The sequence below is a fragment of the Microtus pennsylvanicus genome, chromosome X, assembly GCF_037038515.1.
Source record: "Microtus pennsylvanicus isolate mMicPen1 chromosome X, mMicPen1.hap1, whole genome shotgun sequence".
Lineage (NCBI taxonomy): Eukaryota > Metazoa > Chordata > Mammalia > Rodentia > Cricetidae > Microtus > Microtus pennsylvanicus.
This window is the reverse complement of record NC_134601.1, coordinates 122189424-122216099: the sequence shown is the minus strand read 5'-3', so window position 1 is coordinate 122216099 and position 26676 is coordinate 122189424. Positions and strand designations below refer to the sequence as shown.

Sequence of the window (26676 nt, the reverse complement as noted above, 5' to 3'; positions counted from 1 at the left end):
CTCCTAAGGTTAAATCTATTCCATTCATCACAGAAGCACCCTGCTTTCTGAAGGTACCCAGTGCACAGAACAGGAGAGTTTGCTTCCAGAAATCTTTCCCCCAAAGTGTTTTGGAATTGGAGGTTGACAAAGGAGACCGCCACATTCTCTAGTTCCATCACCACTAGTTTGAATGAATCCTTGCAGGCTAACAGTATGCACAGGTGAATTCAGGATGCTCATGACTAATGAATGTTTATTACTTTCGTTCATTCATCTGATGCAAGCAACAGAGCAATGCTTGTTAGACTAATTGCTGCCTTTTATTTATTTAGAGAGGGTTTCACTATGTAACCCTGGCTAGTCCTGAACTTGTGGACAGTCTCCTAATGAAGGAACAAAACAAACTCCATTTTGTGCTAGGCCCTCTGGAGTGCTTGTATTATAGGCCACCACGTTCAACCATTTTTATTTTCTATTGATGAGTTAGTCTTTTAAAAAAATGCTTATTATTACCGGTCGCCACTCATAATTTATTTTATTGTTCTGGTGGGGGTTTTTATTTTTATTTATTCAGGGAGGCGAGTATCGCATTCAGCCTTTTTAAAGAGCTTGACTCAGGCTGGCTTCGAACTCGAGATCCTCCTGTCCCAGTTTTTATTTTTCAGCATTTGCCTACTGGCGTCCATCACCACGGTCCACCTGCTTTTGTTTTGTTCGTCTGTTTTACTGTTTTGACGGAAAGTAAAGAGAATAAGTTGGAGGGACTGTCAGCAAACTTTGCCACTGGAAAAACGGCAGCTGGGTTAGCTTCACTACGGGCCTCAGCCCCTCCCTCGGGGCACAGCTAGGAGCCCGCCCCCCACCGCTCCGGATCGCTCTGCGCATGCGCTATTTCCCAGGCGCGTCAGCGGCGGGTTCCAAGCCCGCGTTCCCGCGCGGGAATGTTTAGGGCTGGTGGGAGTTACGTCATCCGGCCCCGAGACCCGGAAGTTCCCTCCGGAGGCGGCTCCTGCACTTCCTGCGGCGCTGAGGACGTTAGGGCGGCGAGCGCGGTTTTTGGTGACTGGCCTACCGCCTTTTCCGTTAGCTCGGCCCCCCGCTGAAGGGCTAACTCCGGTTTCCAGTGGAAGCCCATCCCCGCTCGCAGAGGCGCTCCGGCGCGCCCTCTGCCCGGGCGGCTCTAAGGTTGAATTCCCTCCTCCCTTTTAGCTAGGTAGCTAAGGTCGCTCGGACGCCATTACTCGTCCTTAGGTCTCAGGGACGTCCCCCGGGGGTGGATTTCTTCAGGCTTTGTTTAGTATTCAACCCCACCCACCGGAGTCTCTGGGCCGGCCTGGTCCTCTCGCTCTCCCTTGCCCTGGATCCTTAGGCGGCTGCGGCTGCGGCTGCGTAAAACGGTAAAACGTAGCAACGCCCCTGCCGGCGACTCCCCCCCCCCCCCCCCCCCCCGTTCTCCTGTTCCCTCAGGGCCAAGGCCTTTCTGGAAAGCTCGACTGTTAGGTTTAACCTAGTGCTAGAAGGTTCGATTTTCTCTGTCGCTCTTGAGAGAGATTTAAAGACTTAAAGGATGGGTTACTGCTGGTTTGTTCCCTAAGCTTCTGGAAATTTTCACTGTGAGCATTCCTGGCGTTTTTTCTTCGCGTTTAGGCTATTTTAGTGCAGATGTGTGTACGCCCATCCCATAATAATTCCATACTTCCAAGCGTGTAATTACATCCAGGCAACACATTCTAGGACCCTACTCTTACTGTAAAAGCTTATATATGTCCGCGCATGCACACACACACACATATATATACACATACATACATACATACATATATATATATTTTTTTTCGAGACAGGGTTTCTCCATAGCTTTTGGTTCCTGTCCTGGAACTAGCTCTTGTAGACCAGGCTGGCCTCGAACTCACAGAGATCCGCCTGTCTCTGCCTCCCTAGTGCTGGGATTAAAGGTGTGCGCCGCCACCGCCCGGCTTTATATTTGTATGTATATATGTGTATACACATACTCAAGCGTTAACAGTAAAAATGTATAAGCATTATACTTGAATCATATGTTCTGGGACTGAACTCCAACTGACAAGAAATTTGATCTGAATTAGAATGTGTTATAAATGTAAAGCACATCAGAGTTTTTGAAAATTATTAACACACAAAAATTAAAACACCTGTTGATATCAGATTTTGAAAGGACAGTATTGGGGTGTGACCTGGGTGTAGCTCAGTGGTAGAGCACATTTTAGTGTGCACAAGACAGGTTTGGTCCCTAGCATCCCATTTCTCTAAAGGAAAAAATATTTTAGATATACTGGGCCAAGTAAAATTATAATTAATTCCATCAGTTTTCTAACACGATTGTTATCCGATTTGAAAAATTGTTTTTGTGACTTGAAATCTTTCTGTGGAACAGGATTGCTCTAAGAAAGGCATTAACAATGTCCTGTGCCAAATACACACTGCCCATTTTCTGCTTTGAAACAGGGTCTCTTGTGAGTCACCACACGGGCTTTAGGGCTTTATGTCATGCTGAGGGGCAAACTCTGGCCCCTGTGCTTGCTAGGTAAGCACTCTACAAACTTAGCCTCATCTTCAGCACTACCATTCCTCCCTTTCCCCCATGCTTGCCTGGAAGCCAGAGTTCAATTTAGATGTCTTTCTCAATTACTGTCCCTCCCACTTGGTTTTTGAGATTTTGAGATAGGCTGTCTCTGAACCTGAAAGTCACCAGTTCCACTAGACTGGCCAGTGAACTCCAAAGAGTCACGTATCTCTCCCTTCCCATTGCTAGAATTGCAGGCGTGCACCATGAGCCTAGCTTTTTATGTGGATGTGGGGATCCAGACCCAGGTCCCCATGGCACAGCAAGCAGTTTACCTACTGAGCCCTCTCCCCAGTCCCAGCCGTGTATTGTATTATATTTACTGTATGTAGATAGATGTGTGGGTGTGTGCACATGAGGGCCAGTGCCACTGGGAACCAGAGGCATCAGATTTTCCAGAAGCCGGGGTTACAAAAGCAGTCGTGAGTCATCACACGTAGGTGCTGGAAACTGAACTCGGGTCCTCTGCAAGAGCCGTACACACTCAACTGCTTAGCCATTACTCCAGCTCCATTCAGTATTTGCTGTCTGTTGTGCTTTCTACAAAAGTAGCTGAGTTGAAAAGTCCCCGTGCCAGAAGTCTAAAGTGTTTCCTATCTGTCCTTTTACAGACAGTATTTGCTGACCTCCTGTCCTGGAACAACATCTGGTATGGTACATATTAAATCTTTTAAAAACTGGTTTTTAGGGGGGGCTGAAGAGATGGCTCAGAGGTTAAGAACATTGGCTGTTCTTCCAGAGGTCCTCAGTTCAATTTCCAGCAATCTCATGGTGGCTCACAACCATCTGTAATGAGATCTGGTGCCGTTTTCTGGCATCCAAGCATACATGCAGGCAGAATATTGTATACATAATAAAAAGATTTATAAAAAATGGTTTTTATCTCACTATAAACTCATGCTGTCTGGAATTGACAACCCTCCTGTCTTAGCCTCCTGAATGCTAGGAATGTGTGTTCCAGTATGCCTGGAAAAATTACTTATTTTAAAATTACCTTTATTGTGTGTGAATGTATATGTATCATGTTGTCCATGTAGAAGTCAGAGGACAACTTGTCATTTCTCTTCTTCTGCTGTGTTCTAGGGATTGAACACACATGGTCAGGCTTGGTGGTAAGAACTTTTACTCACTGAGCCTTCTTGCCAACCCCCAGCAAATTTTTAAACTTTCTATTGTAAATTCATATCATTGTCAGTCCCTTTATAAAGATTAAGCCCGTCATTAAAACTGTTTCATTTAAATCATGCAGTGGTAGCCCACACCTTTAATCTCACACTAGGGAGGCAGAGGCTGGTGGATCTCTGTTAGTTCAAGGCCAGCCTGGTCTACAGAGCTAGCTCCAGGACAGCCAGAAGTGCTACACACAGAAACCCTGTCTGGGGCGTTCCAGAAAAAGGGACTATCTCATTTAATTTGAATACTAATCCAAGGTGGCAGAGTCACCCCATTTTGAAGAGGTACAGGATGATCAGTAAACTTAGTCAGCTTGTTAATACTCCCTCACTTCCAGGAACTAGACTTTTTTCAGCATCCATATCCAAGAGATTGCTAAGACCTACCTGATTAGCCCACAGTGGACACCATTTTTAATGGCTTTTTAAATCTAGGATTTTAAAATTTTTTGTTACCATATAGAATGGTAGGGTTTTTTTTTTTGTTGTTGTTGTTGTTGTTTGGTTGGTTTGGTTTGGTTTGGTTTGGTTTGGTTTGGTTTGGTTTGGTTTGGTTTGTGGTCTTGGGGGAGTTGTTTGTTTTGGTTTTGGTTTGATTTGGTTTTTCGAGACAGGGTTTCTCTATAGCCTTGGCCTTCCTAAAACTCCCACTGTAGACCAGGCTGGCCTCGAACTCAGAGAGATCACCTGCCTCTGCCTCCCAAGTGCTGAGATTAAAGGTGTGCACCACCACCACCCAGCTCAGAATAGGTTTTCTATGGCATTTTTATTTGTAGAAGTTACTATATTTTATTCTAATTTATCTCCATCACCCACTACCTCTCCATGTTCTCTTCCCCCTCTGATGGATTCCCTTACCCTCATTTCCCCTGCCCTCTTCTCATTATCCCCTTTCTAGTTTTATGATAGAAAATTTTTGAATGATTTTATTAAAGAACAGGAATTGAGGTGGACTTTGTCTTCCAGGACTTACATACAGTACATGAGTACAAGCAAGTTGCTATATAGTGACTAGAATTGAAGCTCACACGCTGAAAAGAGAGGAAGCATCCTGGACGCTTTGTCACTTGTTTAACAGAAGAAAGAATCTCGTAAACTCTTCGGAAGCTGTGGTCAAGGGAATAAAAGAGGTACTACTTCTTTGTGGGAACTGTAGAAAAAAATGTTCTTAAATATGGTAAACATGAGAACACTGTAGTGATTTTGTGTTTTTCACAGATTTTCTGTTGTTAGATGAAATTTACCTCCCAGACTTATTGTGCAAATTGAGGTAACCTGAGCGTGAATAGCGTCGTAGACTTGCTCAGTAAATGTTCATTGCCTCCTACTGTTAAGAGGTAAGTATTCGAGAATATCAGGAATTGTATGCATTTCGACATTTACTACATTACAATCATAAAAGGTTCTAATTTGAATTGTACACCGCAGTGTTTTAAATGGGTTCTTATATAATAGGACTTACCTAACAAAGTCTGAAGTTAGAGAGGTTCTGTGTATTCAGTCCAGGAGCAAGACTACAACTCTTTTTGGAACTAATGGCAGCCTGTTGGTGAAGTGGGTTAGAGGGGTCAGTTCTTGTGTGTGGTTTAAATCAGAATTGGCTGGAGAACTGAACAAATGCCCAAGTCCTCCACTGATACCAGGTACACAGATATACTTGCAAGCGGGCAAAATACCCATACATGTAAAATTATAAAAAAAGAAAATAATTTTCTTCAAACTTAAAAAAAGACCCCACAATAGGGGAATTTTACAACTACATTTATATGGCATGTGAATTTGCATAAAGGAAATACCGGTATTCTTATTTTTCACAACTTTTCTCTAAATTTAAAAGTATTTCCAAATAAAGAATAAGTGGGTCATCTGGATGTGACTCTGTTTTTCCAACAGCTCAAATGTCAGCACATTGTATCCTGCTGACTTTCAGAGTTCACCAGACCTGCTTCCCAACCTGTATTATCTGTTTATTTGCATTGGTTCCAACATTAGTATCCCCATTTCCTTCTTTATATTCAGAAAAATATCAGTACAAAGATTATAAAGGCATTAGGTATATCGGTCTCATAACTGAATATGAGGAGAAAATATCCCAGTGTTTGCTCAGCATTGTCTTATGGTTGCTTACATGAGCATGACTTTATTCCCAATGATTATCAGATTCCACCCAAGATGAACTGATTTTTTTTTTTGAGACAGGGTTCTCATGCATTCCAGGCTAACCTCAAATTTTCTCTGTATCTAAATATTGTGTTAAACTCGTGTTCTTTTAGTCTCCATCCCAAGTGCTGGGATTGCAGGTGTACACATGCTAGGTTCCTGAATAATCTTAATCTAGAAAGATACTGATGTACAATATCTTGTACAGTAGAGGTGGAAAAGTTTAGCTGATATTCTATCAAGTCTTTGAATGTTCTGCTGAAACTTTGCAGTCATTTTTTCCCTTCTGCTATTGAGAATAGAAGTCTTGAAAGTTGACTAGTTCACATTGCTGTATTATCTAATCTGCCACACCCATTTATATCACATTACTCTTTCAGAAAACATCACATGGATAACTGGCAGAAGTGCTAGTTCACACTCCAAGAGCTGCAACTAGTAAAGGCAAACTTAAAAAGATTGAACCATCTTTTTTTCTTTGCAGCTGTGAAGATGTCTGACAAAAAACGTATCATTGCCAAGGCTTCCCTGATTGAGCAGCTGGTGGCTAAAAGGTATTTTGAGGATATTGGCAAACATCTGACTGAACTTGAAATGATATATGTGTCTAAGGAACATCTCCAGGAAACAGAGTTAGTCAGAGCTGTATACAGAGTCCTCAAAAACTGCCCCTCCAGGGCTTTGAAAAGGAAGGCCAAGTGTCTGCTGGCGAAGTGGAGAACTTTCTATAAGAGTACACACCTCAAAACAAAGGAAAGCCTTAAATTACTCCCTCCTAATGTTAATGAAGAAAAACATGCAGCAGTTTCTCAGGAGGTGAGCCAGGATGGGGCATCAGGCTTTAGCTATGATGAGATAGCAGGTCTCTGCAGTTCTCTCTCTAGGCTGGCATCCCAAGATGCTGAAAAAAAGCACGCTGCAGCAGTTGAGTCTGAAAGTAGCATCACTCAAATGGAAATTAATGAAGAATATTTGGGGGATGTTGACCCTGAATCTACTAGCAAGAGCTCAAGTGTGTTACAAGATCCCCTAGTGTCTCTTAGATCTAAATGCGTAGAGCTTCTTTACACAGCATTAGCTAGTTTTTCCACAAATGACATGAAAACTCATTTGTGGCAGAGATTTGCAAGAGAAATTGAAGAGCACATTTTTACCCTTTATTCAAGCAACATCAAAAAATACAAAACTTGTATTCGAAGCAAAGTTGCCAATTTGAACAACCCCAGGAACTCTCATTTACAACAAAGTCTGCTGTTTGGAACCATGTCTACAAGAGAATTTGCTGAAATGACTGTCCTGGACATGGCAAATGAGGAACTGAAGCAGTTGAGAGCTTTCTACACAGAAGCCAGTATTCAGGAACATCACCTTCCCCACACAGTTGACGGCACACAGACAGATAAAATAAAGTGCAAGCGCTGTGAGAAATACAACTGCAAGGTCACTGTAATTGCCAGAGGAACACTTTTCCTTCCAGTTTGGGTGCAGAATTCAAACCCAGATGAACAAATGACCTATGTCATTTGTAATGAATGTGGGGAACAGTGGTACCATAACAACTGGGTGTGCTTGTAATTTGTATATAATCCCTTCAGGGTCATATGTTTTACATGTATAACATGACCCTTTTGTGCTCATTTTTTTATAGAATCTTACCGTTATTTTTTTGTCTGGGATTTTGGTTTGTGAAAGAGCTCACTATGTAGCCAAAGCTGGCCTCGGTCTCTTGAGTGCTGGAATTTTAAGTGTACGCTGTCACACCTGGCTGGGTATACTGTTCTACTCCAGTTCTCGGAACAAGGAACCAGAGTTGTTTGCCAAAGTTAAGGTCATTGTTGCTAAAAGTTGTTTTGGAAGAGTAGAAGACTATCACTCTGTACTTTGTGGCCATTTATAGAGTAGCAATGTAGTACCACATGGCCTAAGAACATGTTAGAGGGACAGACTCTGACCCTATACTCCTTTGACTCCTGATCTGCATCTTGGCAGAATCCCCAGATCATCCTCTGAGATACCTTGAGAAGCACTGATATAGCTACAGGCCTGTGGCTCTCAGGAGTGACTATACATTGGAGTTTACTGGAGAGCATTAAAAGTATACAGGTGCCAAGGGTCAAGCCTAGAATAATTCAGTCTGAACCTATGGCATGGGACCCAGGCATCAACATTGCTCTGGTTATTTCTCAGTTTAAGTTGCAGTTAGAGTTGAGAACTACATATAAATAGTCTCATTTGAACCTTTCTATAGTTCTGAAGAAATGAATGTTATTCTGGAGATATTACAGATGAGGAGAGAGGCCCACAGAGCCTCAGTGACTTAACCAGGTTACATAACTATAGGTAGTCTGCCTCATATTTTTCAGTTTCCTTATGACGCAAGTGTGATGGCTGTAATCCAAATGCTAGGGAGGATGAGGCAGGAGGATTTAAATGAGCTCAGGGGTAGTTTAGATTTTAAAGTCCCTGTCTCAAAAAATATTAAAAAGGCACTGTGGTGATTCAAGTTTGTAATCTTAGCACTGCGAATGCTAAGGCAGAAACCCGTGGTTGAAGCCAGCCTAGGGTTATGTAGAGAAACACTGTCAAAACTAAAGTATTCACAGTCTGAGAATGACTTGATACCGACTTTACAAAAAATCTACTCCTGGAAATGGGCGCTAAGCAAATAGTGTTTGGACCCTCTAAGTTTACATGATTAGAGTTTTATTCTTTTGTCCTTAATTTTCTCATTTTTACATGTCTCTCTTAACCTATGACAAGTTGCACTGTAAGTTAGAATCTGACTTAGAGCTTGCTTTTGCACTTAAATGAGCTGTGCATTTATTTTTTTCTTTGTGTGAGCTCTTCATAAAGTCTTTATGATAACTAGTTTCTTGATGTTAGGAATCTTCATGTCTTCAAAGTCATGTGTGTTAAAATCCTGCTTATATGAAAATGGCACTAGTTGTCAGAGGAAGTTCACTCCCTCAACCTTTGAATTTATCAACATTTATTTACCTACTAACTGAAGAGGAAATCATTCCTCTAAGGCCTTTCTAAACAGTGTTTACTGATTTATATGCTTAAATACAGCAAGCCATTTGTATGATTATGGCTAATTTTCTTCCTTAAAAATGATAGAATGTTATTTGGGGTTTTGATTTTTTAACATGTAAAAAATTTATGCATCCACACAGAAGCTTAAATATGCACTCCTTTTTCAGTTTACCAAGTGCCTAGATAACCATTTTATCTTTTGTTGTTTGCCAGACATGAGTGAGTAGTTTCTGTTTTTATAAGACTGGTACCAACCTGTAGCCTAAGCTAGATTGAAACTCAGACTGGCTAGCCTTAACTTCTGGAGTGCTGTAATTTGGGGTGTAAACCATTTATTGATTTTATCATAATAAAGAGTTTATTTCTTAGCTCCATGTACGTTCACATGTTTTCTTCAGTTACTGTCCTCTAAATACCCAGTATTCCTTCATTGGAATCTGTAGGCTTTTCTTTAGGTATATTTTTTACCTCCTTATGACAGTTTCCCAATGGATGCATAAAACTAGCAGACATTTTTGTTTCATATATTTTGAAGAAAACAACTTGAGACTGTCAAGTCTGAGTTACATTTTGTTGTATTTTCTCCATTTTGCATTCCAGGACTGTTCATCATAATGCAATGTGTTAGTACTTTAAACAGAAACTTATAGAGTCATAAAAAACTCAAAAGTTTCACAAAGTGTGGTTTCATGTGACTTGGAATGACCTTAAAACCTAAATGTTGGTTGTGCAAGACTACACACAGCGCATGAAAACCATGCTTAATTTGTTCAAGTCAGTATTGGTATTTGGGTTTTCTATGTATCTATGTATGAGTATTATATACTGAGATTTTATAACCTACATTTACCAAAATAAAAGCACTTGAAATGGAAAAAAAATCTCTTATTCTCCAAGATTTTTTTTAATGTGTGCAGTCTTCCTCACTTCCCATAAGCTTTGTCAGTTAGTTTTGCAACTAGGGAAATGGTGCTGTTGGTTTTATTCTTTTGGTCAGCGAGACAGTTACATTTTCTTTTTATTTATTTATTTATTTTTTTTTTGGTTTTTTTTCGAGACAGGGTTTCTCTGTGATTTTGGAGCCTGTCCTGGAACTAGCTCTTGTAGACCAGGCTGGTCTCGAACTCACAGAGATCCGCCTGCCTCTGCCTCCCAAGTGCTGGGATTAAAGGCGTGCGCCACCACCGCCCGGCGACAGTTACATTTTCTGAGTATAGATAATTCTTTTACACTCTGTCTTGTCCCAGAGAGAGAAAGGGAGATGGAGGGAGGGGTTTGTTTATTTGTTTGTTTGTTTGTTTGAAACAGGGCTTCTTTGTGTAGCCTTTGTAGTCCTAGCTCTGTAGACCAGGCTAGCCTTGAACTCACAGAGATCTGCCTGTCTCTGCCTCCTGAGTGCTGGAATTGATTAATGGTGTGAAAGAGGAGTTTCTTTACAGTTGCTGGTAGGGTAGGTTCTAATTTAAAATTACCCTTACAGGAACAAAGAGTGACTCTGAAAATGCCAAGATGGGAAGGTACCTGATTATAAGGAACAGCTTATGTGAATGAGAGACAGTGTGAAAGAGCCAAGAGTTCATAGTTTCGTTGTAGGTCACGATAACAATGAGGACTTTAGGGGGAGTAGGGTGGTTTGTGTTTAAAAAAAAAACCACTAAAGCTAGGCAATTTGTAGTCATGGAATCTGAGTGTCTTTTAGGAAGATGATTGTAGCTGCTTTGTTGAGTGATGAGAGAAACAAGGATGGATGTGGGAATATCGGTTAAGTGGCCATTGACAATGGTTAAATGTATAGAAAGGGCTGAAGAGAGGGCTCAGCAGTTAAGACCACTGGCTGCTCTTCCAGAGGACCTGGGTTCAATTCCCAGTACCCACATGGCAGCTCATAACTCTATAACTCCAGTTCCAGGGAATCTGGCACCCTCACAAAGATGTACATGCAGACAAAACTCGAATGTGCATAAATTTTTGTAAATAAAGTATAGAATGGCTTGTCTGAATCCTGATAGTTGATGAAACCCTTAGCAATTTTGCAAATGACTGTTTTATAAAATATGTCCAATCAAAAATTTCCTCCCTGTGGCCAATAGTCAAATAACAGTGCAAAATGTCAGCTTGTGCCCCAGTCTCCATGGTAACTACATAGGGTGAAAACATCCATTTTAATACCTGAATGTGGGAAGGTTTTCTCCATGGGTTTTTCCGAATCAGTCTCCTTTGTCCATACTTTTTTAACGTGAAGAACTGAGTACAATTGTGGCTCTGTCTCTTCCCTGGGTATTTCCTGTGATGAGAGCCTTCTTTCATTCCCAGATACCATTTCTAAGTGCCAGGCAGGAAGCTTGTGGCTGGCAGTACTCCATTGCCTTTGCTCAAAGGGTCTGGACCTTCTTCTTTTAGGTCAAATTGCTTTGTTTTTATAATGCCCAGTAAATGTAAAATATTTTGCCCCAGTTTTTTTATGTCTCTCAGAGGTACTTATTGTAAGCACCCAGGTTGTAAGCAGTAACTTTTTAGTCTCAGAAGAGTGCCACAATCAGATGGACGAACCAATGGCAACCTCATGTAATCCTATTCATATTTAAAGTGAGGTGGCCAAAGATGCTACCACACACTGCCAGAAACTTGGTGTTGGAAGGATTACACATTTTGCCTTGCCAGGCACTAACTCTTCTGACACACAGGAACCTCCTTGAATCCTTTTTTGTGACATCATGTGGCCATCTGCTATTTTGAAAAGTAAGTGATTTTAGAATAAAAAGTTAAAAATTAAAACAGAATACAAGGTAGCTGAGGCTGGCCTCAAAGTTCATATTTTTTTTCGAGACAGGGTTTCTCTGTGGTTTTTTGGAGCCTGTCCTGGAACTAGCTCTTGTAGATCAGGCTGGTCTCGAACTCACAGAGATCCGCCTGCCTCTGCCTCCCAAGTGCTGGGATTAAAGGCGTGCGCCACCACCGCCCGGCTGGATGTATATTCTTGCCTTCTTTAAAAATGAAAATGAGGGCTGGAGAGATGGCTCAGAGGTTAAGAGCGCTGACTGCTCTTCCAGAGGTCCTGAGTTCAATTCCCAGCAACCACATGGTGGCTCACAACCATCTGTTATGAGATCTGGTGCCTTCTTCTGGTCTGCAAGTATACATGCAAGCAGAACACTGTATATATAATAAATAAATAAATATAAAATAAAATAAAAATGAAAATGAGCTGGGCAGTGGTGGTGCATACCTTTAATCCCAGCCCTAGGGAGGCAGAAGCAAGTGGATCCCTGAGTTCAAAACTGGTCTACAAAGCAAGTTCAGGATAGTCAGGGCTACACAGAGACACCCTGTCTTGAAAAAAAAATAAAATGAAACCTGAATATGAGAATCAGTTCAAGGTTCTTGTCATTGTCATCATCATCACTATTACTATTTGGGACAGCTTCTCATGTAGACCAGGCTGGGTTTGACCACACTAAGCAACCATAACCAAAGATGACCTTGAGCTTTTGATCCTCTTGTTCCCACCTTCCCAGTGCTAGGATTACAGGCATATACCATCATGCCTGGTTTTATGGGGTACTGAAGATGGAACCCAGGGCTTTGTGCATTCTAGGCAAATGCTCTACTGACTGAACCACATCCCTAGCCCTGTTAATCCTTTTCAAATAATGACACATTTCTGAAAATCTAAAATAGGCATGGAAGAGTTACCAAAGTAAGAAGCAAATTGAAATATTCATTTAGAAACCATGTTTTATCTTCAAAATATAACCACTTCTGAAATGATGTAAACATAGATGCAGCTGCTTATAAAAGATGCCAAATGGCATCATAATTCACCAAATTTGCCTTTGTGGATTGAAACAAAAATTTAAGAAATCTCCAAGAGTACCCATGAGGCCCTGAGTCATCTGACTGGACTCCACCTACTGTGCCTCTCCTTAAATCGGTGGTTCTCAAGTTTCCTGATGCTGTGACACTTTAATACAGTTCCTCATGCTATGATGACGCCTAACCATAAAATTATTTCTGTTGCTACTTCATAACTGTAATTTTGCACAGTTACAAATCATAATGAAAATATCTGTTTCCAGTGGTCTTAGGCAACCCCTGTGAAAAGGCCACTCGATCCCCCAAAGGGGTCAAGACCCACAGGTTGAGAACCATTGCCTTAAATGGTGGAGGATCCAAAACTACAAAAGTGGTTTCAGTTTCCTTCCTTGGCCACAATATGAGCACAGTATGGCATTTATCCAATCTGCATTGGCCATAACTCATATTGGACAGGCACAGCTCAGTGGAAGAAAGCTGGAGTCTGTATCCACTCATGTCTAACAGCAAAGGATTGATCCCGCAATTTAAGTGGGCTGTGTCTTGCTATTCATGAGGCCACTGGGTAGGCTTGTCTTAGTTTTAGCATCTTTTCAGGCAGAAATGTCTCTTTCTGCAGTATTGTTTCCATTCAGTAGATGGACTTTTTGCTCACAGCAGACTCCTCACAAAGGGTTAAGCAGGAAGTTTCTGTATATCTTGAGGGAACATATTTTAAAATGAGATAGAAGTGACACACGACGTTTCAGAAGTAATAAAAATGTGTGATGGCCTGGTGTGCACAGGCTTTTAATCGCAGCACTCAGGAGGCAAAGGCTAGGTGGATTTCTGTGCTTTCCGGGCCAGCCTGGTCTATGTAGTGGGTTCCAGGATAGGGAGGGCTACATAGAGAGAACCTGTCTCAAAAAAACAAAAACAAAAACAAGCCGGGCGGTGGTGGCGCACGCCTTTAATCCCAGCACTTGGGAGGCAGAGAGGCAGGCGGATCTCTGTGAGTTCGAGGCCAGCCTGGTCTACAAAAGCTAGTTCCAGGACAGGAACCAAAAGCTATGGAGAAACCCTGTCTCGAAAATCAAAAAAAAAAAAAAAAAAAAAAGAAAGAAAGAAAAAAAGGCTGGAGAGATGGCTCAGAGGTTAAGAGCACTGGCTGTTCTTCCAGAAGTCTTGAGTTCAATTCCCAGCAACCACACGGTGGCTCACAACCATCTATAATGAGATCTGATGCCTTCTTGTAGCATGCAGGCATGCATGCAAACAAACTGTATACATAATAAATAAATCTTTACCAAAAAAGAAAAACCTAGTATTAAAGCCCTAAAATTGTATTAGTATTAAAGTATTTCAAGAAAAAGAAGTCTGGTTTTCCATTTCCTTGTGGGTGACTACAGATAGCAACTGTGCACTACCTTGAAAAGCCACAAGAAGACTGAGGATGTAGCTCTGTTGGTAGTATTCTTACCTAGCATACACGAGGCTCTGTGTCCAATCCTCAGCAACACATTAACATGGCATGGTGCCACCCACCTGGAATCCAAGCCTTTCAAAGGTGGAAGCTGAGGATAAGAAGTTCAAGGTCATCCTCAGCTACTTATCAAGTTCAAGCCAGGAGTCCTTCCTCAAAAAAAAACAAAGTTACTGGCTGGAGACATAGCTGAGTGGTAGAGCTACTAGCTTACATGAGGTCCTACATTCGTTCAATCTGCAACATCAGCAAATAAATAGACAAATTCAGAACCCACTGAGTTGTTGCATTGGCAGTGTGTTAGCTCCAATGAGGTGGTTCAGCAGGTAGAAGTGCTTGCTGCGAAGCAAGCTGACAACATGGGTTCTATCCCTGGAGCCCATAAAGAAGAGAGAAAGAAGTGATCCAGCAAGCTGTCCTCTGACCTGCACGCACTGCTGTGGAGCTCATGCGCGTACACAACGAATACATTAATAAACGTTTTAAATATTTAAGTTACAGAAAGGATTTTGAATGCTTTTATTCAAAAAACGTAATGCTTAATAAAATACATAATTCTAACCTGATTTCATCACTTAATACAAATATGGAAACATCACATGGTACGCCATTAAGTTATACAATTTTGTGGTTTGGGGCCTTTGTGAATTGCATGCTCATGGGTTCAATCGCCAGTACCAAAGATGAATGCATTTAATTAGCTCAAAACCTGAAAAAACAAACTAGATTGTGGAGATGGACACGCACCTCTATGAATAGGGCCGGTCATTATTGACTTGCATGCTTTCGATGAATGAACTCTGTTTCAACAAAGCTGGTAACAAAACACCTGATTAGCTGAGAGGAAAGTGGAACTTCTGTCGGATATTTCTGAGCCTTCAGAGTCCCAATTTTCCATACATGCCAGAGGAGAAATAACGACAGTCTTCCTCAAAGGGGGCTTTGAAGGGCCATCACAGCCAGACCTCTGCCAGGTAAACACCAAGTTTCCCAGCACCTCTGAAGCTGCCAGGATAGTTAGTTCCCTGGGCCCTGGCATTTAGTTTCTGCATGGAAGACCCTCTTGCTTGCACCCAGATTCACAGGCCTAGTGGAGGATCCACCCCCGCCCCAGACACTTTTGAGAAAAGATCTCTCTATTATGTAGCTCTGACTGTCTTAGAACTCACTCTGTAGACCAGGCTGGCCTCGAACTCACATAGATCCAGCTGCCTCTGCCTCCTGAGTGCCGGGATAAAAAGGAGTGTGCTACCACACCAGGCCTCTGCACACCAGGATAAGCCCTGGAAAAGTAGAAAATCCTTTAGAACCAACGCAATCCATTGGCATTCTATGTTCCTGGTTAGATCTATGTTCACCAAAGAACCTTGTCACCTAACACTGCAGACGCAGGCCACCACAGTGAAGCTCTCACACTGTGGACCCTGGGGTAGCTGGAAAGAAATACAGAGAGGCTCAGGCTCCATCCCAGACCTACCGAGTGCTCAGTTGTGCCTGTATGGATTCACTCCGTGAGAGGCTGCCTGTCCGCAGCAACAGACAAGGAATGTGCCCCCCCCTTTGAATGGAGGTTCTTAGCTGACAATATTCTTTCCATGTGCCTAAGTCACCAACAGCCTCCACCCTCCATGACGTCAAGGGACAATTCTTAGCCTTGAAACCGATCATTAGCATTTGATAGTTTTCATGTATGTACATATGTATTTTCAAATGTCTCTATGTATGTATGAATGGTGTGTGTGTGTGTGTGTGTGTGTGTGTGTGTGTGTGTGTGTGTGTGTGTGTGTTAGGGATCTCTTATTCAGTACAGAGGTTGACCTGAAACTTACTGTGTAGCTTCAAATTCATGTAACTCCCCCAAACTCAGCCTCCTGAGTGCTGAAATGAGGTACCGGCCCTGGACCAACACCCGCAATTTTTTACTTCCTTTTGTTGAATAGTTTTCCTCATGGCTGGAGCAGGTTGCTCTTCTGTTTTTCCCTTCCCTAAGTTACTCCAGCTCAGCCAGTTGTTTGCTTTCCTGACCTTTCAGCAGTGGAATGCCCCACATCTTGAGCCTGCTATCTCATATCTGTCTAACCATCCTTTGGTGATCTTATCTAATTCCCTGGCTTCTAGAACTCTTAGGACTTACCACTCTTTCCCAGGCCTGCATCTCCCCACTTAATCCCAGACCCATAAATCTAAAGGCCGACTTGAGAACTCTCCACTTGTTGAACCCTGGAGTCCAATTACTGAGGACGAGTCACCCCAAGAATATACTCTCACACCTCAGTTGATGTAATAGCAAGAGGATTTTAATTCTGCCACGGTAGGGTCACTTAACATTCAATAGCATTCAATGCCAAGGACCCCGGATGCCTGTTACAAGCCATTTTTTAAAGCAAAAATCCATAGAAACAAGGGGGGGGGGGAAACTCGGGGGTTGTTTTCCAACTAGTAGGATTGGCTTATTCAGGGGGCTTTTAATAACAAGTGGTCTGAGCCAGGGCTGGAGAGCAGTTGTCAGATGGGGGTCATTCTGACCCCTTTCCAGGGACAGAGTCGAAACATCTGTGGACATCTGTGGGTTATCTTGTCCCAATTCTAGGAATGGGGCTCTATTTGGAGAATATCCACAAGGACATAGGGTGATATTCAGTACATGCCTGTATAGCTGTTAGATTCCCAGAGGGGGGGCACTAAGGTACTAAGACTGAGGGCTCAGTAATGGCCTCAGAATTGTCTTAAAGTTTTACACACTAATATGTAATAACCATCCTAACATGTTTAAAATCCACCTTCCTGTCTTCTAACTCCTGCTTCTCCCTGGCTGCCTCGTGTTACTTGAACTGAAAACTCTGATAAGGAGCCCACATTGGCTCCTTGCTTTCTTTCACAATAGTTTGCTAATCAATAGGAAAATTCCATTTTATTGATTATACTTCAAATATATATCGAGAAGCCCAAGTTTAATATGGAGCTGGAGAGATGGCTCAGCAATCTCTTGCTGAAGCGAGGCATAGTGCCGCATGCCTTTAATCTCAGGAGGCAGAGGCAGGAGGATCTCTGTGAGTTTGATCCAACTAGGTGTACAGAGTGAGTTCCAGGACAGCCAGGACTACAGAGTGAGACTCCGTCTCTCAAATAAGGAAAATAGTTGCTGCTCTTCTAGAAGACCCAAGTTTGGTTTTTAGAGCCAACAACCATCTATAGCACCTTGCTAACTAAATCACCACCACCACTCCCATATACTTTGCTATGGACTAGAACCAGTCAGACTGGCCTCCTTGCTGCTCTTCGACTGTGCCAGGCACACACCTACCACAGGACCTTTGCACTAGCTGTTGCTTTGGCTTGGAATGCTCTTATTCCAGAATTCTAATGAGTTGACTTACCTCTCACAAGTCCTAGCTCAATGAGTGTTGCCACCTTTTGCTTTCCCCGACCATTTCCTGTATCACCTACTACATTTTCTGATTGATTTCAAAGAGCTTATTCACCATCTAAATGTAATGCCTTCATCACCAATACTGATGATTCCCTGTCTCTTTCACTAATTGTAAACTCTGTGGCTCAGAGATTTGCCTCTTTGGCTCGCAGTCCATTCCTATCCCCTATAATAGTTTTGAATATACAGAAAACACTCAAGAAATGAGTGTTGCCAGGCCGTGGTGGCAGGCAAAAACAATTCGAAAGAATGGAGACTTAGAAAATGGTGGACATTTTGCTTTTCTTCTTCATGTAGAAACTTTGAGTAAACACACATATTATAGTCTTCGGTCACATATTTCCAAACCAATATAAATTAATTTGCAATTGTTTTATAATCTTACCCTTTCTAATATAGTTACTGTCTAAGTGTTCAAGAGCTTTGTCACAGAAATAGATGGAGAACAGCAGAAGTGAAAATTCCTGAGCCAGAAATGGTTGTGTATGCCAATGATACCATCTCTTAGACAGTGAGGTTCAAAAGTTCGTGGCCAGCCTCGTGTACATAGCAAATTCAAGGCCTGCCTGGAATACTGAGCCCCTGGCTCGTGGTGCCTGCCTTTAATCCCGGCACTGGAGGGGCAGAGAAAGGTGGATCTCTGTGACTTCAAGCACAGCCTGGTCTACAGAGCTAGTTCCAGGATAGCCAGGGCTACACAGAGAAACATTGTCTGGAAACAAAACAAAAAACCCCAAACCAAACAAACAAAACCAAATCAAAACAAGCCATTTGTTCATTATTTTCCTCACCAGAAACCCCTGCAAATTACTTAATGAGGAATGCTGTTGGAAGAAGTTATCACACTGAAAATGTTTGGTGGTCTTCCTTCCTTCCTTCCTTCCTTCCTTCCTTCCTTCCTTCCTTCCTTCCTTTCTTTCTTTCTTTCTTTTTTTTGAATGTGTGGGAGGATCCTGTAACTTAGCTGTTAGTATTCATGAGAGACTTTACTTGGCTATAAGTCAACAAATTTAGAAGCAGTTCTTTGAAAATATATCTTCCTAAATCTCTCTCTCTCTCTCTCTCTCTCTCTCTCTCTCTCTCTCTCTCTCTCTCTCTCTCTCTCACACACACACACACACACACACACACACACACGCACGCACACATAATTTCCTTTTTCCTTTTTAGTTTTCTGAGACAGGTCTGGTGTCTCTCAGGTTAGTCATTAATATCCACTACGTACCTAAGGATGACCTTGATCCTCCTGCTGCCACCTCTCAAGCACTTGGAGGACAGGCCTGTGACATCATGGCTACTTTGGGTGGTGCGAAGGACGGGGTGCCATGGGCCTTGTAAGCATTCTCACCTGAGCTACATCCCCAGCCCCCGAAACACTACTTTTCAAGTTATGGGTTTTTTTAATGTTCATGTGAAGTTTTTTAAATCTAGTTCGGTGGGTTAAAACCACTGTACACAAAGTTGTTGTCAATTACCAGAAAGGATTGTTGAATCTTTTAATTTCCCAAGAAGTCTGGTAGCAGGTAACAGTCATTCGAGTTACCTGCCCTCCCCCAACTAGTTCCGGAAACCTATAAATCTTTTTTGTATGGTTGTCTGTTTATCTGTTTGTTTGGTTGGTTGGCGAGGTTTTATTTGTTTCTTTTTATTATTTATTTTGTATACAATATTCTGTTTGTGTGTATGACTGCTGATCAGAAGAGGACACCAGACCTCATTACAGATGGTTGTGAGCCACCATGTGGTTGCTGGGAATTGAACTCAGGACCTTTGGAAGAACAGACAATGCTCTTAACCTCTGAGCCATCTCTCCAGCCCCCTAGCTGGTCAGTTTTTCAAGACAGCGTTTCTCTGTGTATTCCTGGCTGTCCTGAAAAATCACTATATAGACTGGGTTGGCCTCAAACTCAGAAATCCACATGCCCCTGCCTTCTGAGTACTGGGATTAAAGGTGTGTGCCGCTGCCACCTGGCTAACTATAAATCTTGACTTATTTATATTGGTTCTAATTTGCCTAACCTAAGCATTTCACAAAAAAATGGAGTCATAGCCGGGTAGTGATGACACACGCCTTTAATCCCAGCACTAGGTAGGCAGAGGCAGGTGAATCTCACTGAGTTTGAGATGAGGCCAGCCTGGTCTACAAGGTGAGTTCCAGGACAGCCAGGGCTATACAGAGAAACTCTGTCTTGAAAAAAAAAAGAGGCGAGCAGACAGGGGGCGGACAGACATGTTGCGATCAGAGAGTGGCCAGGCCGGTCCTTGGGGGCTGTTGACTCTAGGTCTGTTCTCAGAGCAATGGGTCACAGAGACTGAGCCGCCACCATGATTAGAGGTTTATTCATCTATAATCACGGGGGGGGGGGGTGTTGCTCATCTCCCGGGTCTACAGGGATGACATAGGGAGGAATGCAGTGGATGCCTTTTGGGTCAAAGTGATCCATGCACGGCAGCAGGTGCGCAGCCCTGTCACAAACATCGCTTGCACCAGCTTCTTCCGTGTTAAGCGGTCCGCAGCAGTCACCAAGCAGAATGTCAATGTGGTCTTCGAATTCCTCTATAAGATGTGCGGTGGAATGGCTGCTTACTTTGGCAAGATCAGTGAGGAAACCATCAAGAACAACTTTGTGCTCATATACGAGCTGCTGGATGAGATGCTGGCCTTTGGCTACCCACAGAACTCAGAGACGGGTACACTGAACACCATCACTCAGCAGGACATCAAGAGTCGACATCAGACAAAAGAAGAACAATCCCGGATCGTCAGCCAAGAGACTGGGCAGACTGGCTGGCGGCGGGAAGGCATCAAGAATCGCCGAAATGAAGCCTTCCTAGATGTTCTGCAGAGCGTAAACCTGCTTATGTCCCCACAGGGGCAGGTGCTAGGTGCCCCTGTGTCAGGCCGGGTAGTGATGAAGAGTTACCTGAGTGGCGTGTCTGAGTGCAAGTTTGCAATGACTGATAAGATTGTCATTGAAAAGCAGGGCAAAGGCACAGTTGATGAAACCGGCAAGAGCGGTGCGATACATTGGCCCAAGTGGTGGGTGCCTAGTTGCCTAGTGGCAGGTGGCCCACCTCCCCACCCACCCTTTTCCCCAGTGACCACTCGTCAGTGTCCTTCCTCCCTCTTGCTTTGCTGCCTTTCCTTTACAGCAGCCCCTGAGTATAGGTCTGAACCCGCCACAGTGGGACTGCCGACAGTCCCTGGCTTCCTGGGCAGGGTGGTTTCTGAGGCTTCTCTTCCATCTGTCTGTCCTGGCTTAGTGCCAGGCCCTGAGTTTTGTGACCAAAGCCAAGTGGCTCCCTCTCCTTTCTACCCTGTGGCCACACCTCTGCAGTGGGAAGGTTGACTACCCCTCCCCTCAGAACTCCCCCAAAGGCCAGTAACAGATCCCCAGTCCTTAATCCCTACTCTGCTTTGGGATAGTATGCTTTGTTTTGTATATGTGTGACTTGGTCCAGTTCTAATCCCAATAAACTGTAGAGTGAAAAAATAAATAAAAAAAGTGGAGTCATAAGATACATGACCACCTTTTATATCTGATTTTCACAGGACTGGTGTGTGTTTAACTCAAAATGTAAACCATATTTTACTAATCAAAGGAACTTATACTGACCCTTAGTTCAAGTACCTTAGGAGAATTTACATAGGTACTTTTAACATGTGCATGTTACAATTACACCCCTTCAAATTTTTGTGTCAAAAATTACTTTGGGGAGGGCATGATGGTGAGCACCTTTAGTTCCAGCCTGGTGTACATAGTGAGCTCCAGGCTAGCCAGGGCTGTATAATGAGGCCCTGTCTAAAAATAAAAACCCAAAACCAAGAAATAAACCTTTACAGTTTTTTTTTCTACTAGTCACATGCAAAAGTTGGCATTTTAAAAGTAATATATTCTTATCTCTAAGATAAAAGTCATAAGATCTTTCTATCCTTGGAGAAAAAGGAAATAGCGATATTTTTCTCTAGTTTTATATATTTTTGGCAATGAAGTGCTCACTAAAACCATCATATTTAGTGAAGACTAAAATTAGGAATTCTTAGTAAGTTGGATCAGTCTTTCCCCCCTAAACATCTTTCCTCCCCTTCCCAAATACAGACACCATATGGTATAACATTTGTGTATTTAATATGTGGTAAAAACTTACTTCTAATATATGTTTTTCACACAATTTCATAACACTGGGGGATTTCACACTTAGCCTGTTCTCTGTGCTTCATTTTTATTGCCTGACCTCTAGCTTTCACACACCCACCCCCCAGACATATTATGAATTGTTGTATTCTAATTGAGAACTTCTCTGCTAGAGGGATAGCCTCTAGTCCAGAGCCAGGCAGTGGAATTTCCTACAGTGATAGACATTGTTTATAGCTTAACTTAGAAGTGAGTAGTCACTAGCCAATAGAGAGTGATACGCTCAAGGAAATGAATTCTGAAAGGTCAGTCTTTCTACATAGCCCTGGCTGGCCTGGAACCCACTATGTAGATCAGGCTGGCTTCGAACTCACAGAGATCTGCCTGTCCCTGCCTCCCAAGGGCTGGGGTTAAAGGCATGCACCACTACACTTTACTATCCAGTTTTTAATTGATTTATATTTAAGTGCATTTTATTTTAAAGACAAGGCCTCTGCAGGTAAAGGTTCTTGCTGTCAAGCCTGGCAACCCAAATACAATCCCTGGAACCCTCATGGTGGAAGGAGAGAAATGACTCTCCAAGATTGTCCTCTGACCTACACACACACACACACAAACATACACACACACACATGCATGTGTCATGTGTTTATCTGTGTGTGTGTGTTTAAACACAAAGTCTCATATAGCCTAGTCTGGCCTTATACTCACTATGTAGCTGATGGCTTTGGACTAATCCTCCTCTTGCTGCTGGGATTATAGACATACACCACCAAAGATGATTTTATATTTAAATTTAGATAATTACTCGTATCCTTAATGGTTAATGATTTGGACAACCAAGATCCAGTCCACAGAGGCACTGAACCTTTTTTAGTATTGGATTTAGGTCTTAAGATTTTATAATCTTGCCGGGCGATGGTGGCGCACGCCTTTAATCCCAGCACTCGGGAGGCAGAGGCAGGCGGATCTCTGTGAGTTCGAGACCAGCCTGGTCTACAGAGCTAGTTCCAGGACAGGCTCCAAAGCCACAGAGAAACCCTGTCTCGAAAAACCAAAAAAAAAAAAAAAAGATTTTATAATCTTGTCATTGAAACTGGTGTTTTGCTGGGCAGTGGTGGTACAAGCCTTTAGTCCTAGCACTTGGGTGGCAGAAGCAGGCAGATCTCTAGTATCAAGGCCAGCCTGGTTTACAAAGGGAGTTCCAGGACAGCCAGAGCTACATAGAGAAACCGCATTTCAAAAACATCAAGCAAACAAAGAACTGGTGTCTTTACAAATTTTTGTGTTTTCTGCATTTGTTAGTTGTACATGTGGAATTGAGTTTTGCTAGTATTTTATACCAAGCCATCTTGTTGAACTATTTATTTTATTTTTTAAGATTTATTTGTGTATGGGTGTTTTGCCTGCATGTATTCCTATGTATCACATGTGTGCCTGGTACCCTTAGGGGCCAGAATAGGACAACAGAGTTAAGGATGGTTTTCAACCACTATGTAGGTGCTGCGAATTGAACCCAGATCCTCTGGAACAGCAGCTAGTGCTCTTAACTGCCAAGCCATCTCTCCAGCCTCTTTAATGCTTGTCTTAATTAGGGTTTCTATTGCTGTGAAGAGACACCATGACCATGGCAACTCTTGTAAAGGAAAACATTTAATTAATCAGGGTGACTCACAGTTCAGGGGTTCAGTCCACTATCCTCATGGTGGGACATGGCAGTGTGCAGGCAGACATGGTGCTGGAGAAGGAGCTGAGTGTTAATACATCTTGACTTGCAGGTAACAGGAAGTGGTTTCTGATGCTGGGTGGTATCTTGAGCATATAGGAGACCTCAAAGCCCGCCTTCACAGTGACACACTTCCTCCATCAAGACCACACCTACTCCAACAAGGCTAGACCTCCTACCAGAGCCACTCTCTTGGAGTGGGGGGTGGGGTCCATTTTCTTTCAGACATCTCCCATAGACTCGTTTGGCTCATAGCCATATCACCTGTATAAATAAATGTATCCCTTTGCAATTCTCATACTTCCTTTTTACTTCTGTCCACTAGCACCCCCAGGAAGTGTTGAGAAATCTGATGCCAGCAGACAGTTCTGCTTTTTTTTTTATTCTTTAAAAGGCCTGCTTATAGAGTCTAATCAAAGATAATGTTTGAAGAGGTTTCAAGTAGATATTCTTTATGAGGTTCAAGGATTCCCAACTAGTCCTGGTTTGCTGAGGGTTTACTTATCATGAGTGGTTGTTGAATTTTATTGGATGCATATTTTTAACTATACTGTATGTGGTGGGGGCGGGGAGATGCTGGGGATTGAACCCAGAGCCTCAAACATACAGGTTCCTACTTTACTCTGAGCTATACCCAAGACCCCTATTCTTTTTATTGATTTTTATTTTTTATTCATCTATTTATTATACATCCTGGCCACAGCCTCTCCTCCACATCCCCTCCCAGTCGAGTCTCTCCCCTCCCCTCTCCCACCCTCCAGTTCCCTCCTCTTCTGTCTCTATCCAGGAAAGGGCAGGACTCCCGTGAATATCAATAAAACATGGCATATCAAGTTGCAGTAAGACCAAGCACCTCCCCATGTATTAAGGCTGGACCAGGCGACACAGTATGAAGAGTAGGGTCTCAAAAGCCAGTAAAAGAGTCAGAGACAGCCACTGTTCCCACTGTTAGGAGTCCCACAAGAGGACCAAGCTACACAACTGTCACATATACGCAGAGGGCCTAGGTCAGTCCCTTCCAGGCTCCCTGGTTGTCGGTTCAGTCTCTGTGAACCCCCATGAGCCCAGGTTAATTGATCCTGTGAACCTTCCTGTGGTGTCCTTGACCTCTCTAACTCCTACAGACCTCTTGTCTCCTCCTCTGCAGGATTCCTGAACTCCACCTAATGCTTGCCTATTGGCCAGACCCCTATTTTTAATATCTATTGAGTTGTCAGTACGTCCCCCCACTTTAAACTGCTGAGATACATCCATATTTATCCTAATGTAGGAAATCTTTTTGCTTTGTTTTCTTTTGATCATTAGCCACTTTTCTCTTCCTCTGTGCATGTCTGATGATCTTTATTGAGTAATGGACACTGAATATAAGACAGGGATACTCCAGATTGCGTTTTGCACCAGTGAAGGTTCCTTCTTTGCTGTTAGACAAGTAGGGTGAATGATTTACCGCTTATATCTAACCAGGGATTTTATTTCTGCTGAGCCTGGATGCAATTTGAACCAAGCTATCTATGAGGTTGGAGTATTTATGCTCCAGTGTGGATGGAGGGAAGTTGAGGGTAGGAGGATGGCGGGGGGGGATAAGAAGTTGGCACTATGAAGATGGGAGTGGTGGTGCATACCTATAATCCCGGTAGTTGGGGGTCTGAAGTGGGAGGATTGCTTTGAGTTGGAAGTCATCTTGGATACAGAGAAAGAATCTGGTGCCCTGCCCCCCCCAAAAAAGATTGGGAATATGAGTGTGATAGCAGTGTAGAACTTTAAGACAATTCTGAAGCCATTTCTGACAACTCTCAGTACTTCCCTTCCTCCCCTGGGAACCAAGGACATAACAGCTATGCATGCACATACTGAGATGTTGGGAACTTTCCATCCCCTGAATAGGGGCAAGATAACCCTTAGGTGTTGACTCAGTTACTGATGTTTTGACTTAGTCCCTGGGAAGAGGCAAAGTGACCCTCAGAAGTTTCCCTTTACCTCATCTGATCTGGCAACCACTCTCCAGCCAATTATTGGTAATAGCCATTTTGAATAAGCCAATCATAATAGTTAAAGAACAACCCCCAGACACCCGTTCCTTCTGTGGTTTTTCCCTTTAAAAATAGCCTGTACCAGCCATTCAGGGTCTTCTAGCCTCCCAACTGCTGGAAGACCCTGTCATGACAGAATTAATAAAACCCTCATGCTTTTACATCGGCTGTGATGAGAGATGGTCTCTTGGGGCGACTCCTCCTCCTCGGTGATTGGACACTAGGGTCCAACAGCAGCCTCGGCTCCCGTACCAAAACGGTGAAGATAGGCACTAACAGGTATGGTATATCCACACAGAGTGATGAGGGGAGGGCAAAAGAGGAAGGCTCTGGGAATACTTGGAGAAGCACAGACATTTCGGCTATGTCTGTAGATTAAGGATGACTTTTTTTTTCTAAAAGAAATAGTTGCTAGGTACTGGCTTCCTATCTTGCACTAACCATTGTAATCTAAGGTAAACATTACACTTGGATGCCATAGAAAAGACTTCCAAAGTTTGTTTTTAATGTTTTTTCCTTGTTGAGCTTATAGGTGCAGGTCTTTAATCCTAGACACCTGGGGAGCTGAGGCACCAGGTTTACAGTATCTGCCTGCACTGCAGAGTGACTTTGAGGGCAGCTAGAACATCTTAGTGAGGCCCTGCCTCAAACTAAAAAGCAAAAAGAGGGCTAGGTGTATAGTTCAGTGGTAGAGTGCTTGCCTAAAGTGTGCAAGACCCCGAGTTCAAACCATAGAAAAGTTCTTAAAACCATTAAAAGTGTCTACGTGGAGTTAGAGAGAGGGCTCAGCAGTTAAGAGCACAGGCTGCTCTTCCAGAGGACCTTGGTCTGAACCCTAGCACTCTCAGGGTGGCTGAAAACCATCCTGAACTCCAGTTCCAGGGGATCTGACATCCTCTTCTGGCCTCTATAGGCATCGTACACATGTGATACACAATCATACAAGCAGACAAAACACTCAAACACATAAAATAGAAATTAATAAATTTGTTTAAAAATAGTTCTTATCGCTCAAAAGAATATTATAACACAGAGTTCAATCCTTGAGTAAAAATTTCCCAAAATCTTTCTGCCAAACTAATTCAACTAAATTTTTTTGTGGGTATCATCTGCTCTTTTGCTTATAA

At 42.8% G+C, this 26676-nt stretch overlaps 1 protein-coding gene and 1 pseudogene across 2 annotated transcripts; both read left to right on the top strand.

Annotated features, from left to right (window-relative positions):
* Window positions 1-1029: 1029 nt before the first annotated feature.
* Window positions 1030-9825, top strand: Tceanc (transcription elongation factor A N-terminal and central domain containing). Of its 2 annotated transcripts, XM_075958097.1 has the most exons (5): window positions 1030-1167; window positions 3196-3233; window positions 4723-4886; window positions 4975-5093; window positions 6401-9825. In XM_075958097.1, exon 5 carries the CDS (start codon window positions 6409-6411, stop codon window positions 7489-7491), a length of 1083 nt encoding a protein of 360 aa, XP_075814212.1. In that variant the 5' UTR covers window positions 1030-1167; window positions 3196-3233; window positions 4723-4886; window positions 4975-5093; window positions 6401-6408; the 3' UTR covers window positions 7492-9825. The 2 variants fall into 2 exon arrangements, with proteins under 2 accessions (XP_075814212.1, XP_075814213.1); XM_075958098.1 differs by lacking the exons at window positions 1030-1167; window positions 3196-3233; window positions 4975-5093 and having other exon boundaries at window positions 4772-4886; window positions 6401-9819.
* A 10157-nt stretch (window positions 9826-19982) lies between these two features.
* LOC142840516 (AP-2 complex subunit mu pseudogene) lies at window positions 19983-21007 on the top strand (annotated as a pseudogene).
* Window positions 21008-26676: the final 5669 nt, after the last annotated feature.

What these genes read in the sequence shown, in the direction of transcription:
- Tceanc (XM_075958097.1), top strand. Translation starts at nt 6,409, where the DNA reads ATGTCTGACAAAAAACGTATCATTGCCAAGGCTTCCCTGATTGAGCAG.